The sequence below is a fragment of the Mauremys reevesii genome, linkage group 25, assembly GCF_016161935.1.
Source record: "Mauremys reevesii isolate NIE-2019 linkage group 25, ASM1616193v1, whole genome shotgun sequence".
NCBI lineage: Eukaryota > Metazoa > Chordata > Testudines > Geoemydidae > Mauremys > Mauremys reevesii.
In genome coordinates this window covers 17,646,151-17,660,585 of record NC_052647.1, presented here as the reverse complement: position 1 = coordinate 17,660,585, position 14,435 = coordinate 17,646,151, and the positions used below count along the sequence as shown (strand labels likewise).

At 50.6% G+C, this 14,435-nt stretch overlaps 2 protein-coding genes across 5 annotated transcripts; both read right to left on the bottom strand.

The window, feature by feature from the left end:
• Positions 1-290: 290 nt before the first annotated feature.
• On the bottom strand, positions 291-6,711 carry TSFM (Ts translation elongation factor, mitochondrial). Its single transcript, XM_039514278.1, has 6 exons — positions 6,560-6,711; positions 5,897-6,049; positions 3,153-3,281; positions 2,616-2,738; positions 1,560-1,644; positions 291-907 (listed from the first exon to the last, which is right to left on the bottom strand). Exons 1-6 carry the CDS (start codon positions 6,620-6,622, stop codon positions 450-452), a joined length of 1,011 nt encoding a protein of 336 aa, XP_039370212.1. The 5' UTR covers positions 6,623-6,711; the 3' UTR covers positions 291-449.
• A 584-nt stretch (positions 6,712-7,295) lies between these two features.
• EEF1AKMT3 (EEF1A lysine methyltransferase 3) lies at positions 7,296-10,315 on the bottom strand. Of its 4 annotated transcripts, none has more exons than XM_039514281.1 (3): positions 10,052-10,315; positions 9,157-9,268; positions 7,296-8,621 (listed from the first exon to the last, which is right to left on the bottom strand). In XM_039514281.1, exons 1-3 carry the CDS (start codon positions 10,289-10,291, stop codon positions 8,230-8,232), a joined length of 744 nt encoding a protein of 247 aa, XP_039370215.1. In that variant the 5' UTR covers positions 10,292-10,315; the 3' UTR covers positions 7,296-8,229. The 4 variants fall into 4 exon arrangements, with proteins under 4 accessions (XP_039370215.1, XP_039370213.1, XP_039370216.1 ...); XM_039514279.1 differs by having other exon boundaries at positions 9,157-9,385; positions 10,058-10,315; XM_039514282.1 differs by having other exon boundaries at positions 10,058-10,315.
• Between the last annotated feature and the right edge of the window lie 4,120 nt (positions 10,316-14,435).

Genomic DNA, 14,435 nt, shown 5'->3' with positions numbered 1-14,435 from the left:
CTGCCCTACACTGTTATTGTCCAGGGGAGGGGATGTGAGTGAAGGAGCTAGTCTGGTTTTGTGGGAGTAGCTTAAGAGGAGGAGAGTCTGGGATCAGCGGATGGATATTGGTCTAAATGGTTAAACCTCAGAGGCTCCCTATCCTGGCCCCATGGGGTTAAGATTATTTCAACATATACTGCAGCAGTCTGTGCATGTAGCTTGAACCATGAGCTACGATCCAACGCTCCCTGCTGACTTCCCTAGAAACAGGCCAGCCCACTGGATATAAAATGCCCTCAGATGCTTAGTACAGGACAGTTACCAAGGTCCTTTAATGCTTTGCAAAAAAAGTTACCTGTATGAAATGTCCAGAACATGTGAGATTAATTCACTATTGATCATGTCTCATAATTATTTCCTTACTGATCCGATATGTAAATGCCCGGCCCACGGCCGCAGACGTGAGATTACGAAGAGTTTTCTTCCTGTGCGAGACGTTGCTGCGTCTCCTCCGCTTCTGGTATCTCTGTGTCCTCTCCGCACTCGAACCGCACAAAGTCCAGCACAGACACACCCTGGGGCTGCACGTACTGGCCCAGGGTAATGCTGGGGTCCAGCAAGAAAGGTTGGGCAAGCATTTTGGTTTCCGTGTCTCCGCCAGGTTCATCCTCCAGAGATCCCACCGACAGAGGGGCCATTCCCACTACATGCTGACCCAGCCTCCGGCCTAGATCAGCAAGGTTTGACTTCTGGCTCTGCTCAGAGGCGTGGCAGATCACTAAGGCACCGTACTTCCCAAGTGCCACGTTAGACAGGGAGGGATTATCCCCTGGCAATGCCCCATGGACGTAAGAGCCAATGTAGTAGGTCGCTGGCACGGCCATCCAGGCAGCCCTCTTGATAACCATGTTCTCCCCGAGTTTGCCTTTAAAAACCCAAAACAAGAACAGGTCTTATTTCATTCTGAAAGGGACAGATCAGGCCGAGTGTTCTGGGGCAGGGCCATTTGCTGCAGCTTTCTGCCCTCTCCCGCCCCACCTTTGAGATGTCAGGTTCCTTGGTAGTTTTGCTGCTCAGGGCTGGAGAGGTGTCTCAATATAGGTACTAGGCCTGTCCCCACAGTATCTGACCCTCTCCCCTGCATTTAATAAAACAGAAAACCCCTTTCTGTAAGAAAGAGCTTGGTTAGCTCACTGCGTATTAGAAATGCTAGAATGACAGCACACTGCAGTAGCCTAAAGGGATGCCCCACATCAGAAAACTCCCTCTGGACTACTTTGCAGCAGTACGACTTCTGAGTGCCTGGGAATGGTTATAGGACAGTTCACAGAATTTAATGGTCCCCAACTAAGCCTCACTGCATCCTCCGTGCTGTCAGAGGCATCAGCACAAGCAGTTTCCGTGAGGCTGGAAACAGACAAGACTCATGGCAGCCAGCCCCATGAACGCAGGACGAAAGGTGGAATCCTCCCAGCGGAAGGGGTTTCTCAGTCAATCCCGCACAAGGCTGATGGAAGCCACACAATCGCCTCCCTGATTTGTATCTTCTAACCGACATCTGGTACTAGAGCACCCACCTATAGCTAGAGCCAGCTGGTCGCTGAGCAAACATCCAGCCGGCCCGGTCCGCAGTTGAGAAAGCTCAGCTGCCTTCATGAAACGCTGAAAGAGACAGAGACAACGGATTAACTGCAAGCCCCCTGACTCTGGGAGAGCAGGAGCCTCCCGCCCCCAGCAACTCCAAGAGATGCCTCATGTGGTGTATCCTCACACAGCACCGCCAGACGACCTCCTATTCAATTGACTTCTACACATTGGAGATTACGCAGAACAAATTCCTCCAATACTTCATCATGTCCCCTAATCCAAATAAGGATTTTGAGGCGGGATAGCTGCTTCGCTGGGACATATCTCAGCAAAGGGGCTTGGCCGAAAGCTCATGATTGGGAAGGACGTCTTAGTCAGGCCAGCATCAGTGAGAATTCCACTTCAGCGAGATGCATTTGATGTAGTAAATCCACCTTCCCGAGAGGCGGCACCGAGGTTGACAGAAGAACTATTCCGTCGACCTAGCGCTGGCTACATGGGACTTTGATCTGTCAGGGGAGTGGGGTTTTTCCACCCCTGAGCGAAGTAGCTGGGTCGATCTAATTTTCTAGTGTAGATTCGCTCTATGCCTATACTCAAAGTTTTGCTGACATAGCTACGTTGGTGTGAAAAAAAAAAGTCACATTCCCCTAGACAACACAGTTGTAACATCAAAGTCCCAGGTGTAGACACAACTGTGCCGCTAGAAGTGTGCTTCCGTTGGCCTACGTAAAAAGAACAAGAGTGCTTGTGGCACCTTAGAGACTAACAAATTTTGAGCATAAGCTTTCGTGGGCTACAGCCCACTTCATCGGATGTATAGAATGGAACATAAAAGAAGAGTCTATATACGGTGAGTCTCCACTAGGGGGCTCTGCCAGCAGAGCTATACTGGCAAAGTGCAGACAAGGCCACCATATCTTTGTGGCTCAATAGCACTTCCCTACCTCATGGAGGTGCTGGGAGGAACATCTCTATTCAAGAAGGAGAGGTGGTCAGATGGGGGGGGGGAGGAAGGATAAGTCCTTTCGATAGATCTCTCTTACCTTGATATATGTGGTTAAATGGTCCTTAGCTCCTTGATGGTGGAACATTGTCCCAGTTGCTGCTTGCCGAACTAACTGTTGAAATTTGACATTTCTGGCCACAAAGTCCGTCTCACAGTTCACCTGGTAGAGAGAAACAGCTGGTTATCCTGATGTCATTGTCTGACAGCTGCCACTCCACTTAAGGGGTGGCCGTTACAGCAGTCAGAGCTGCTGTCAGGGAAGTCAGCAGCCCGATGTGACAGAAATAAGCCCTCCACCTTTTCAGAGCAGGCTATTACTATTCTACTTAGAAACAGAAACAAACCCTCCGTCAGTCCTACAGTTAAAAGGAATCCATGTAGTATCATTCAGGCCAGATCTTCTCTGTTAATCATGATTTAACTAGACAGATTGGTCTATTTAATATTTTAACCAAGTTAAACTCACAGCTGCAAGATTTGAACTTATGCCCACGGGCCAGCTCAAGCTACCAGGTTAATACGACTTACTCCATCCCAAGGAAAGGGTCCCTCACACACTACGGGAGGAGCTTACCTCCACCATCACTGCCGCGTTCCCCTCCTGCAGCAGCCCGATAAGGCCTTCTTTTGTCTTCCTGCCCTGCAGTTTGGAAGCTTTGCTCCATCCCTCCTTTTGGGCCTGCTCATGCAGCCAGGCTTCAGCCTTTGAAGACAAAACCAAGAAGATGAACCCAACAAAAGTCAGTTCAGAGCCCAAACTCTCTGCTTGACCTAAGTTTGGTAACACTGAAAGTGGAAAAGTAGCCTCATAGGAGAGACCATAATGGTCACACCATGTCCTAATGGTTCCAAAAAATGCAAGAAACCCAAGCCAACAGGACACTGACCAACTGTGTGGTGCTGTCCCATTTGGGATGATTATTTGCAGTGCCGTTGTAGCCATGTTGGTCCCAGCACATGAGAGAGACGAGATAATATCTTTTACTGGACCAACTTTTGTTGATGGAAGGTACAAACTTTTAAGCTACACAGAGCTCTTCTTTAGGTCTGGGACAGAAAGCAGAGTATCTGAGCTAAATACAAGTTGGGAAAGATTGTTAAGCAAGAGGAGTAATGCACGTTGGAGGTGGTCTCTTGAAATGAAGCGCGCAATTAGGGGTTAGATTCTTATGCATAAAGGGTTTGAACGTAAGAATGGCCATACTGGGTCAGACCAAAGGTCCATCCAGCCCAGTAACCTGACAGTGGCCAATGCCAGGTACCCCAGAGGGAGTGAACCTAACAGGTAATGATCAAGTGATCTCTCTCCTGCTGTCCATCACTGCTCTCTGACAAACAGAGGCTAGGGACACCATTCTTACCCATCCTGGCTAATAGCCATTTATGGACTTAGCCACCATGAATTTATCCAGTCCCCTTTTAAACATTGTTATAGTCCTAGCCTTCACAACCTCCTCAGGTAAGGAGTTCCACAATTTGACTGTGCGCTGCATGAAGAAGAACTTCCTTTTATTTGTTTTAAACCTGCTGCCTATTAATTTCATTTGGTGACCCCTAGTTCTTGTATTATGGGAATAAGTAAATAACTTTTCCTTATCCACTTTCTCAACATCACTCATGATTTTATATACCTCTATCATGTCCCCCCTTAGTCTTCTCTTTTCCAAGCTGAAGAGTCCTAGCCTCTTTAATCTTTCCTCATATGGGACCCTCTCTAAACCCCTAATCATTTTAGTTGCCCTTTTCTGAACCTTTTCTAGTGCTAGAATATCTTTTTTGAGGTGAGGAGACCACATCTGTACACAGTATTCGAGATGTGGGTGTACCATGGATTTATATAAGGGCAATAATATATTCTCAGTCTTATTCTCTATCCCCTTTTTAATGATTCCTAACATCCTGCATCTCTGATGGTATCTTCTAGACTGAGCACTGAGTCCCATTGGGTAGATAGAAAGATTAACCTAAATAATCTATGCAGAAGCCCCTGGATTCCTAATCCATGAACTATTGGAGTTTATTTACAAAACTTTTCTTAAACATTACATGAACATATTGTCTCATTATAGAATTAGAATTTATAATCCCTATTCCATGATGAGATATCTTTGAGCTATAATGTATCTTAATTAAAACGATCTTTAGATGCTTTTTGAGGAAAAAACATTTTATCAAAAAAATCCAATTTAAATAAGAATTTTTTTTTTTTTTAAATCATTGATTTTTATCCACCCTGGTCTATGGGGAGCTTGCTTCTGATGAGTTTGGCAAGGCTTGGGAGTTGTTTGAAGGCCAGAAGAGGGGGTTCAGGAAACATTTCTTTCAGGATGTGGTCCCCCATCAAGTATGGGTTGTACTTGTTTGATGATAACCAGTGTGGGGTAGTAGGTGACAACTAGGGAGGTGAGGTCAGTGGGTTTCTTTTTCATGTACTGATGCAGGTTCTTCCAGGGTATCTGGATGTCCCTTTCTATGATACGATCTGCTTTGCTGGGGGAGTGTTCTTGTTTAGCAAAGGCAACTTTAAATGTGTTTAGGTGTGTATCCCAGACTCTCTCTTTGGAGCAAGTTCTGTGGTAACAGAGTGCTTGGCTGTAGATTATGGATTTTTTGGTGTGTCTGCAGTGGTTGCTTTGCAGGGTGATCAGTGGCTTCTTGTATAAAGTTGTTAGTAGGATCCCACTGTTGAAGCGGATTGTGGTGTCTAGGAAGCTGATGTCCGTGTGGGTGTGTTCTAGGGAATTTGATGGATGGGTGGTGGTTGCTGAAGTTGTGGTGGAAATTAAGGGAATTTAGATCCCTGCCCAGAGAATGAAAATATCATTAAAGTATCTCAGCTATTTTGTTGGTTTCATGGTGCATTTTTCCAGAAATTCTTCCTTCAGGCGGTCTACAAAGAGGTTGGTAAAGTGGGGAGCCACACCACTACCCACGGCTGTTCCCCTGGTTTGTACAGCTATAGAGATCACAACATTATCCAGACCTTTCTAAAAATCAAGCCTTTGATGATCAATGCCCGTTGGAGGGAATCCTACATAATGACTACAACAGAAACACGATTAAACCTATTGCCTTGGTATCTATGCACCATCTCCTTTAGTATGGACTGAGGTAAGTAAAAGGAACCACTCAGTTTTAAATATACCCTTCCTTTGTTTTTATACACCTGAATGCAGTGCGCACCCTCCCCGCACCCAAGGAGGAATTCCAGTCTCAACTCACTCAGATTGACACTTTGAAAGAAGCCTAAGGGAGTTAGGCACCCAAATCCCACTGAAATTCAGTGCAATCTCAGGGTGAAGTTCAAGCAGCTCTCACCTGTTTGGAGTCGCCACTGAACTTCTCTAAGGCTTTCTTACAATTCACGAAGGAATAACCGGTTTTCTTCCTGAGCTTCACCAGCAGCTCCTTATCTGCCGCAAACGCACGGAGACCAGCGTGAAAGAGACAAACCGGCCGCCAGGAAACGACCTGCCGGCGGGGAGAAGATAAAAGTTGGAGTCGCATGCAGGAGAGGCCCCCTGGATGCTGAAGAAAGGGGTAAGGAACAGCCTCACGCTGGGGGTGACCGAACCCCAGCCCTGCTGTCTATCTCAGCATTAACTTAGTTCAGCCCCCTACTGTGTAACCCCTTCCTCTCATTTGCTCCCACTGGCTGCATGCTCCTTACTGCCTCCCGCTGCAAGTGTATGCACAGGCCGGGAACCCGCCACTGCAGGAGCTCGGACAAGGCCCAGGCTGGGCTGGGGCAGCACGTGGCTCCAGGGACGGCCGCCCCGGGCCAGCACCAGGCCGGGGGAAGGGGGGGGGGGTCACCGTGCCCAGGCTCGGGAGCGAGCCCCATACCCCGAGTCCGGGCGGGGTTGAGGAGGGAACCCAGGCGTCCTGCCCCGCCCCCCACAGGAGCCAGGATAGGCGGGGGGGAGGGGCCGGGACCAGCTCCCCTGGGGGGGGGGAAACCCCGGCCTACCCCCCCCTCACCGGCCCCGGGCGGCCCCCCCCGCGCAGGGGGCCGCAAATTCCGGTCAGCGCCGCCCTCTGCATCCCGCTCCCTGCCGGGGCCGGCCGCCGCGGCGCGCACGTTATACGTCACACGTCCCGCAGCCTATAGGCACCGGCATAAGCAGCCAGCCCGAGGGCGCGTGCGCGAGAAATGCCCCCGCCGCCTGATCACGTCGGCGCCCTGAACCCTCGCGGAGCCGATTGGCCGTCGCAGATGATGACGACAGAAGCCAATGGCAGGGAGGCGGGGAAGGAACGAGCCGTTTCATTGGCTGCTGCCGCAGGGAGGGCGGGACAACCCATCTCCTGTTCATTTATCTCCCACCCCCAAAGGCTGCCCTGCCCCCCTCTCCCCCATACCATGCCCCTCCCACCTGGGGAACCCAGGAGTCCTACCTCCCCTCCCCAGCCAGGAATGGAACCCAGGCATCCTGCCTCCCAGGATTTCCACTAAGGCCAGCAATAGAACCCAGGAGTCCTGAGGCCCTATCCTGTGGCCTGCACTCTCCCATTTATTACCAATAAACCACAGAACAGGAGGATGTAGCAAAGCAAAGCCCATACTGGGCAGTGGGCCACTTGCTCATGGCCCTGTTGGATTCATATTGGCCCTGAGTAACACGTGCAGAGCAGAAGAGGGACCTGTCCTGCTCGGAGCAAGTCCTCCTGCCTCAATATTTCCCCTGTACCTTCTGACAAAACCCCCATGCTATACATACAGCCATGCCTGTTTAATGGAGCCCCAAGGCTTTCTCTCGGAAGGGAACATTTCTATGTAGTTACAAGGTAGGTATTATCACTTGGAAAGCACCCAGCAGTATAGTCACAGCCTATGCTGGGTAAAAGTGAAGGGTGTACACATGGGTTGCTGACACGCTGATCAGAAGCCAAGGAAGTGCCTCTCCCTCCCTCCTCCGCAGAAAGTGGCTGTGCCTGGGGCAGGGGCCAAGGGTGGTTCCCACAGCAGTGCAGCCTCTAGCACCTGCAACATTTACAACGCTGGGCATGCACACATCCATTTCTACTTAAATAAAACCCAAGGGAGAGCCTTCATTACCTCTTGAGAGAAGGTATGCAGCCTGCACATAAGCAGAGCTGCACTGCCATCTAGGGGGCCAGAGCCTACCCAAGACAGGGTGCCGGTGTACAAAATAGTTTGTAGTCATTTACAGTTTCACTCTTTTTTCCCCTTCACCACAATTCCCGAGGAGTGACACATGAAATCCACCTTTAATTCAAATATGAAAAGTTATGAAAAAATATATTTAGCCAAATCATAGGAACAAGGCACCATGGTGTCTCTTAAGAGAAGTTTAATGCACTTGGTGGTTGCTTCAAGTCACTTGGCCTGCTTCAGTGGCAGAAGACCTTTTGGCTTGGAAGGCCAGGGTTCCAGGGATGGGTCTAAAACAGCCATCCTCTTAAAGATCTTTGCCTTTAGAACTTCCACTGATGGCAAGAAACTGTCCCCAGGTCTGGGGAAAAGCTAAAAACCCAGCTTCTCTCCCCAGGTGGTTTGTGGTGGTGGTGGTGGTGCTAACGACATCTTGGGTCCATATTGGTGGCAGAAAGGAGGAATCTGGCCCCCTGCACTCTCAACTAGGCAGAGTCAACACCATTCCAGCCAGGGAGAAAGGTCCACCCTAACCTCAGCTATTCTGCTTGCTGGTGACTCTATAGATGTTAATGTTCTCATTTTCATCCCTATAGGCCAGTTCTGAAGTGAAGTGCAGCGGGAGCAGCGCCTCGTAGAACATAGCCGTGCTGTGCTCCTGCCGCATTTTGGAAGACAGGTAGATGGTTGAATGAGGGCCACAGAGGTGCCGGAGGGTCCTGATTAGTAAGGGGTACGTGTCTTTCAGGTAAACTATGTCTGCACCCAGGATGAAGTCGTAGTCTCTCAGGAACTCCTCGTGGTCCAGACCCCAGGACAGAGCACAAACTCTGGCCCGAGCCGAATGCGCTGCAGGCACATTCCTATGGACATTCTCCTGTATCTGCTCCAAAGCCAGAGGGAGATCTGTGATGGTTACATCTCCTCCTGGAAAAGACAAGAGCAACCCAGAAGGCGTAGGTGTTGGTTAGGAGAATCCAACCCTCCCGGTACGCATTATCCAGACATTGCAGAATTTTCACTGGCTACCTGGATCCATGACCATGCAACAGATCCATATTTCCAATCCCCAGGCTATCTATACATACCAGCTAATGCAGGGCTAGGGAGAGGCCCAGCACACTCAGCCAGCAGCCTCCTCTTGAACCTACAGACTGTACTAAATAGGGGGGCAGTTGTTATCTTTGCCACGCTATAAGCGGAGGAGGCCCTTGGACTTCCACTAAGCTGCTGATGCCATCTTGAGATGAGCAAAGTTGGGCACACCTGCGAGCTGTCACCAGCAGGCCAGTTACAAAACCTTAACAGGTCTCTCTGTACAGCGCGTCCGCATCAGGTCCCATTTAGGTGGTTAGACACTATGGTGATAGGTAGTTTAGAAATGCCACAGATCAGATGCATGACTGCCGCCTCCCCCCCGCCACCCCATGCTTCAGCTCCGCTGTCAAGCAACTGTACATACCAAGCAGAGTGGCAAGTATGCCCACGATGCCTGTCCCAGCGCCCAGCTCAATCACCTTCTTGCCCCAGAAGTTGAGCTTCTGCTTCTCAAAATATTTACACAGAGTTAGAGCCTTCGGCGCAGAGATGAGAAGAGCAGAGGGACAGGTGGAGAATGAGGCCATCCGGTGATAGACAGGACAGGAAAACAAAAGCATAAGGGAGACAGATCCTCCTGCACTGACTCTTAACTGATAGATTTAGGGAGAAACTTAGGCTGGTTATTTCTTAATGACCTGTTACACCTGTTTCTGAAGTACTGGCCACTGACAAAGATGGGATTCTGAATTAGATGGGCTACAGGTCTGATCTTCCATGGAAGTGCCTACAGTGGACGGCATTTGCAGCTGGAGAACAGGAATTCTGGGGTAGAGGAACAACTGAGAGGCTACAACTTCCCAAGGCCAGAGCCGCACAGAGAGCCCCCACCTTATGTGATGAACCAGCCACTTCCCGTGAATGGAGCACCAAGCCACCCTACAGGCACTGGGTACCCATCACTTTGTGCTGAGCCACCACCAGCCCCATGTGCTGTGGGATGCCCCAGCCCCAGAGCTCAAAGGTTTCCGACCAACTCCCACGTTCCAGCTCTCCCCACCTCCTTGCCAAGCATCCTAACTTTTCCCCCTCGACCCCTCCACCCCTGCTCTCACCACCTCCAAGCCAGCCCTCCCCAGATCCTCCTAATCTCCCAGCTAATCCTCCCCCTGTATTTTAGGGCATCCACCCCCCAATCTCACCCCCGCACCCATCCCACACACCCCCTCCGGTACCTAACCCCCCATTTCACCTCCCCCTGCACCCAACCTCTCCCCCATTTCACCCCCCGTCCCCAGCGGGCTCCTCTGCCCACTGACCCTCACCGCCTCCCAGACGGGCGCTGCCACCCCGAGCCGGGCCCCGTGGTGCTGGGCGATGGTTAACACGTGGCCGCAGAAGCCGTAGCGGGTCTCCTCGGGGAAGGCGTCAGCGAAGAGCCCGACCTCCCGGGGGAACACGGCCTCCAGCCCCTCGGGGGCGGCCTCCGGCGGCTCCCGGGCAGCCACCGCCCCGCCGAACTCCACGTGGCAGAAAAGCGGCTGTCTGGACGCAGCCATCTTGAGGCGCCCCCGCCCCCGCCCTCTGATTGGATAGGCGGGGCCAACCTGCTGCTCCCATTGGAGGATGGGCTCCGGGGGGAGGAGCCTCGCTCTGCTCACCTGGGGCAGGTAAGTGGTCCATCATGGGCTGCTGGGTTGTTTTTTTTTTTTTCAGATTAAATTATCTTTATTTTAATAGTCACCCATTCTTGTTTCTATTGATTCTAGAATAAGACTTCACAATAGATATTTGCTAATTAGAATGAGATCAATACAGTCTTTATTAACATGACTTTTTGTTGTTGTTGTTAAAAATAGTGTATTTTATTGCTACAAAAATAATGTATGACTATTACAAGTTTGTGCCTTCATATGAAGTCTTTGGTTGGTCAGTTTGTAGTCGGCAGTATCCAGATGCTTTTAGCTATCTTCATAAAGGATTTCATCTATTTGGATATCATTTTCTGCCACTGGCACTGAGTCACAGATCTGTTCCTTGAAAGCCAAGGTAATCGTGTAAGGTTTTCCTTTGGGATGATGCATGCATCGTTCAAGGGAGGTATCATAGTATCCTTTCCCTCTTCCCAATCTGTTGCCGCTTTTATCAAACCCAAGGCCTTCCTAGGCATTTGTTTCCGTGGGGTGTCATCATTAGCATCCAAGCGACTTGGGGCATGGAAGGGCTGAGCCCGGCCAGCCCCACTGCCCAGAGAAGGCAGCTGAGCTGGGCCACAAAGAGGGGCAGGGCCCCTGTGAAATTAGCATCCACTTATTATCATGATATTGGCAGACAGGTGTTTGTCTAACCTACTCTTAAAAATCTCCAATGATGGAGATTCCACAACTTCCCTAGGCAATTTGTTTCAGTCAGGGGCGGCTCTAGACATTTCGCCACCCCAAGCAGGGCGGCATGCTGCGGGGGGCGCTCTGCCGGTTGCCAGGAGGGCGGCAGGCAGGCAGCTCCGGTGGACCTCCCGCAGGCGTGCCTGCAGAGGGTCCGCTGGTCCCGCCGCTTTGGTGGACCACTGGAGCCGCGGGACCAGCGGACCTGCCACAGGCACGCCTGCGGGAGGTCCACCGGAGCTGCCTGCCGCCCTCCCGGCGACCGGCAGAGTGCCCCCTGCGGCATGCCACCCCAAGCACGCGCTTGGCGTGCTGGGGCCTGGAGCCACCCCTGGTTTCAGTGCTTAGCCATCCTGACAGGAAGTTCTTCCTAATGTCCAACCTAAACCTCCCTTGCTGTAATTTAAGGCCATTGCTTCTTGTCTTACCCTCAGAGGTTAAGAAGAACAGTTTTTCTCCCTCCTTGTAACAACTTTTTATGTACTTGAAAACTGTGATCATGTCCCCCCTCAGTTTTCTCTTTTCCAGACTAAACAAACCTAATTTTTTCAATCTTCCCTCCTAGGTTGTGTTTTCTAGACCTTTCATCATTTTTGTTGCTCTTCTCTGGACTTTCTCCAGTTTGTCCACATCTTTCCTGAAATGTGATGCCCAGAACTCGCCACAATACTCCAGTTGAAGCTTAATCAGCACGGAGTAGAGCGGGAGAATTACTTTTCGTGTCTTGCTTACAACACTCCTGCTAATACATCCCAGAATGATGTTCGCTTTTTTTGCAACAGAGTTATACTGTTGACTCATGTTTAGCTTGTGATCCACTATGACTCCCAGATCCCTTTCCGTAGTACTCCTTCCTAGGCAGTCATTTCCCATTTTGTATATCTGCAACTGATTGTTCCTTCCTTAGTGGAGTACTTTGCATTGGTCCTTACTGAGTTTCATCCTGTTTACTTCAGACCATTTCTCCAGTTTGTCCAGATCATGTTGAATTATAATCCTATCCTCTAAAGCAGTAGTTCTCAACCGGGGGTCCGGGGACCCCTACGATGACTCAAGCAGGTTTTGGGGGGCCTCCAAGCAGGGCCAGCATTAGACTCGCTGGGGCCTAGGGCAGAAAGCCGAAGGCCCACCACATGGGGCTGAAGTCCTGGTCCCTGAGCCCCGTCACCCAGGGCTGAAGCTGAAGCCTGAGCAATGTAGCTTTGTGGGGGCCCCTGTGGCATGGGGGGGCAGGCTATTGCCCTGCTTGCTATCCCCTTAATGCTGGCCCTAGCTTTTATATGCAGAAAACCAGTTATTGTGGTACAAGTGGGCCATGGAGTTTTTATAGCAGAAAGAAAACGGTTGAGAACCTCTGCTCCAAAGCACTTGCAACCCCTCCCAGGTTGGTATTGTCCGCAAACATTATAAATGTACTCTCTATGCCATTATCTAGATCATTGATGAAGATATTGAACAGAACTGGACCCAGAACTGATCCCTGCCGGACCCCACTCCTTATGCCCTTCCAGCATGACTGTGAACTACTGATAACTACTCTCTGGGAACGGTTTCCTACCAGTTATGCACCCACCTTGTAGTAGCTCCATCAAGGTCCCCTCTCACAGCTCCTTCCCCCAGTGAAAGCTGAATGTCTCCTGCAATCTCTTGATTCCAGCAGTTGGAATTTTAAGACCAACACCAAGTCTCGCGAGACTCGTGATTAAATTGCAAGAGTGGGCAATGCCACACCTGCAATTACGTTAGAGGCATGAGTGCGCCGATTGGCCCCGGATGTTGAGTTTGCAGGGGCCAAAATGCTTGTGTAAATTGCACCTGTGAAGAAATGGGGACGGTGGGGGGCCATCCTTTTAAATGGTCCCCTTAAACGCAGGGAGTCTGTAGCAGCACCAGGAATAGTGCCCCAATCTCCCGATCCCACTCTACTGCCCAATGCGCCAGACCTCCTACCTTTCTCATGCAGCAGAGACAAAGAGGGAGGCAAGATTGCTTTTGCCCTGTTTTAAAGCACGGAGGGGTTGGCAGAGCCAGGAACTGAAGCTAGCTCTCCCAAGTCCCTTAATCACAAGGTTGTCATTCCTTTCTAACACTGCTGCCAGCTCACACATGTGACGTGACTGTGGTTTTGTGGCGATGTTAATCCAAGTATCAGAGGGGTAGCTGTGTTAGTCTGTAGCCACAAAAACAACGAGGAATCTGGTGGCACCTTAAAGACTAACAGATTTATTTGGGCATAAGCTTTCGTGGGTAAAAATAACCAGTCTGTTAGTCTTTAAGGTGCCACCGGACTCCTTGTTGGTTTTGATGTTAATCCAGAAGTTCTTACATACAGTAAAGAGTGTGGATGTGTGTCAGAGATGTCTGTGTGTCCAGCGAGATCAGGAAAGGGTTCATTTGGAATGGGAATGTGTCCGGCAAGGCCATTCTGCTGCTCCCCCAATGCTCTTGTCTGCAACAGAGTCAACGAGGGTTACGTTATCTCAACAGGTGCCTACCTCCCTGTGGTAGTCCTGTCCCAGCAACACGGCACCAAGGCAAATCCATGGTGGTAAATGACACAGTTATTGGCCTAATGCGCTGCTCTTGCTTCTACAAGAAAACACTCAACAGAGTCTGCGGGGTTCTCCCTCGGCACCCTCCTTCTGAGAGTCAACTGCATAGAGACTCCTAAAAGGCTGGAGGCCCTGGCCTTAGAGCTGGGATGTTGGTGTTGGCCTGGAGCCGACAGGTGTCTATGCTAATGCATTATGGCCGAGATTTCCAAAGCTGTCTTGGGAACGTAGCTGCTCAAATCCCATCGGCAGGGGCACTAGTGGGAGAGGGGGCCTCCCCTTGGTTAGGGATACATCTGAACTTTGGGATGTTTATCTGAAGCGTCACTCGCAGCCCTTTGACTCGGATCAGAGAGCAGGAACCCCGCCCTACCTGCGACATCTCATTCTCCAGCGGAAGCCACCCGCGTCCTCTGCTGAGCCATGGGGGGGATAATGCCACCACTCGACGCACATTGCAGTTAAATGTTAACCCAGCAGGGCAATGCTTAGGGACCCCGGCCTCCAAGCCCGGCTTGTTTGGGTGATAGAATTAGGTCAGTTAAACAGCCAGGGAGCTAATGATCAGCTACATTCTAGGCCTTTAGCCTCATAGTAGATCCCACGTGGCAGCTGGATCCTCATTGTTTTCCCATGCTTACCAGGGACGTCCGTTCCAGGCTCAGCCTGCACTCTCACAGCATCCCATGTCTGTCCAGTGAGGGACAGACCCACAATCCTTGCAGATCACTGTGGTACTAACACGGCTACCCAGGGCTAACAATCCT

Bases quoted from the DNA above. Each gene is read 5' to 3' on its own strand.
- TSFM (XM_039514278.1), bottom strand. From the start codon at position 6,622: ATGCAGAGGGCGGCGCTGACCGGAATTTGCGGCCCCCTGCGCGGGGGG. The intron at 6,050-6,559 runs GTGAGGGGGGGG...CCCCGCCGGCAG, and splicing joins GGGGGGGCCGCCCGGGGCCG to GTCGTTTCCTGGCGGCCGGT. The intron at 1,645-2,615 runs GTAAGAGAGATC...TGTCTCTTTCAG, and splicing joins ATTTAACCACATATATCAAG to CGTTTCATGAAGGCAGCTGA.
- EEF1AKMT3 (XM_039514279.1), bottom strand. From the start codon at position 10,291: ATGGCTGCGTCCAGACAGCCGCTTTTCTGCCACGTGGAGTTCGGCGGG. The intron at 9,386-10,057 runs GTGAGGGTCAGT...TAAATCTATCAG, and splicing joins CAGCGCCCGTCTGGGAGGCG to TTAAGAGTCAGTGCAGGAGG. The intron at 8,622-9,156 runs GTATGTACAGTT...TGTCTTTTCCAG, and splicing joins CATACTTGCCACTCTGCTTG to GAGGAGATGTAACCATCACA.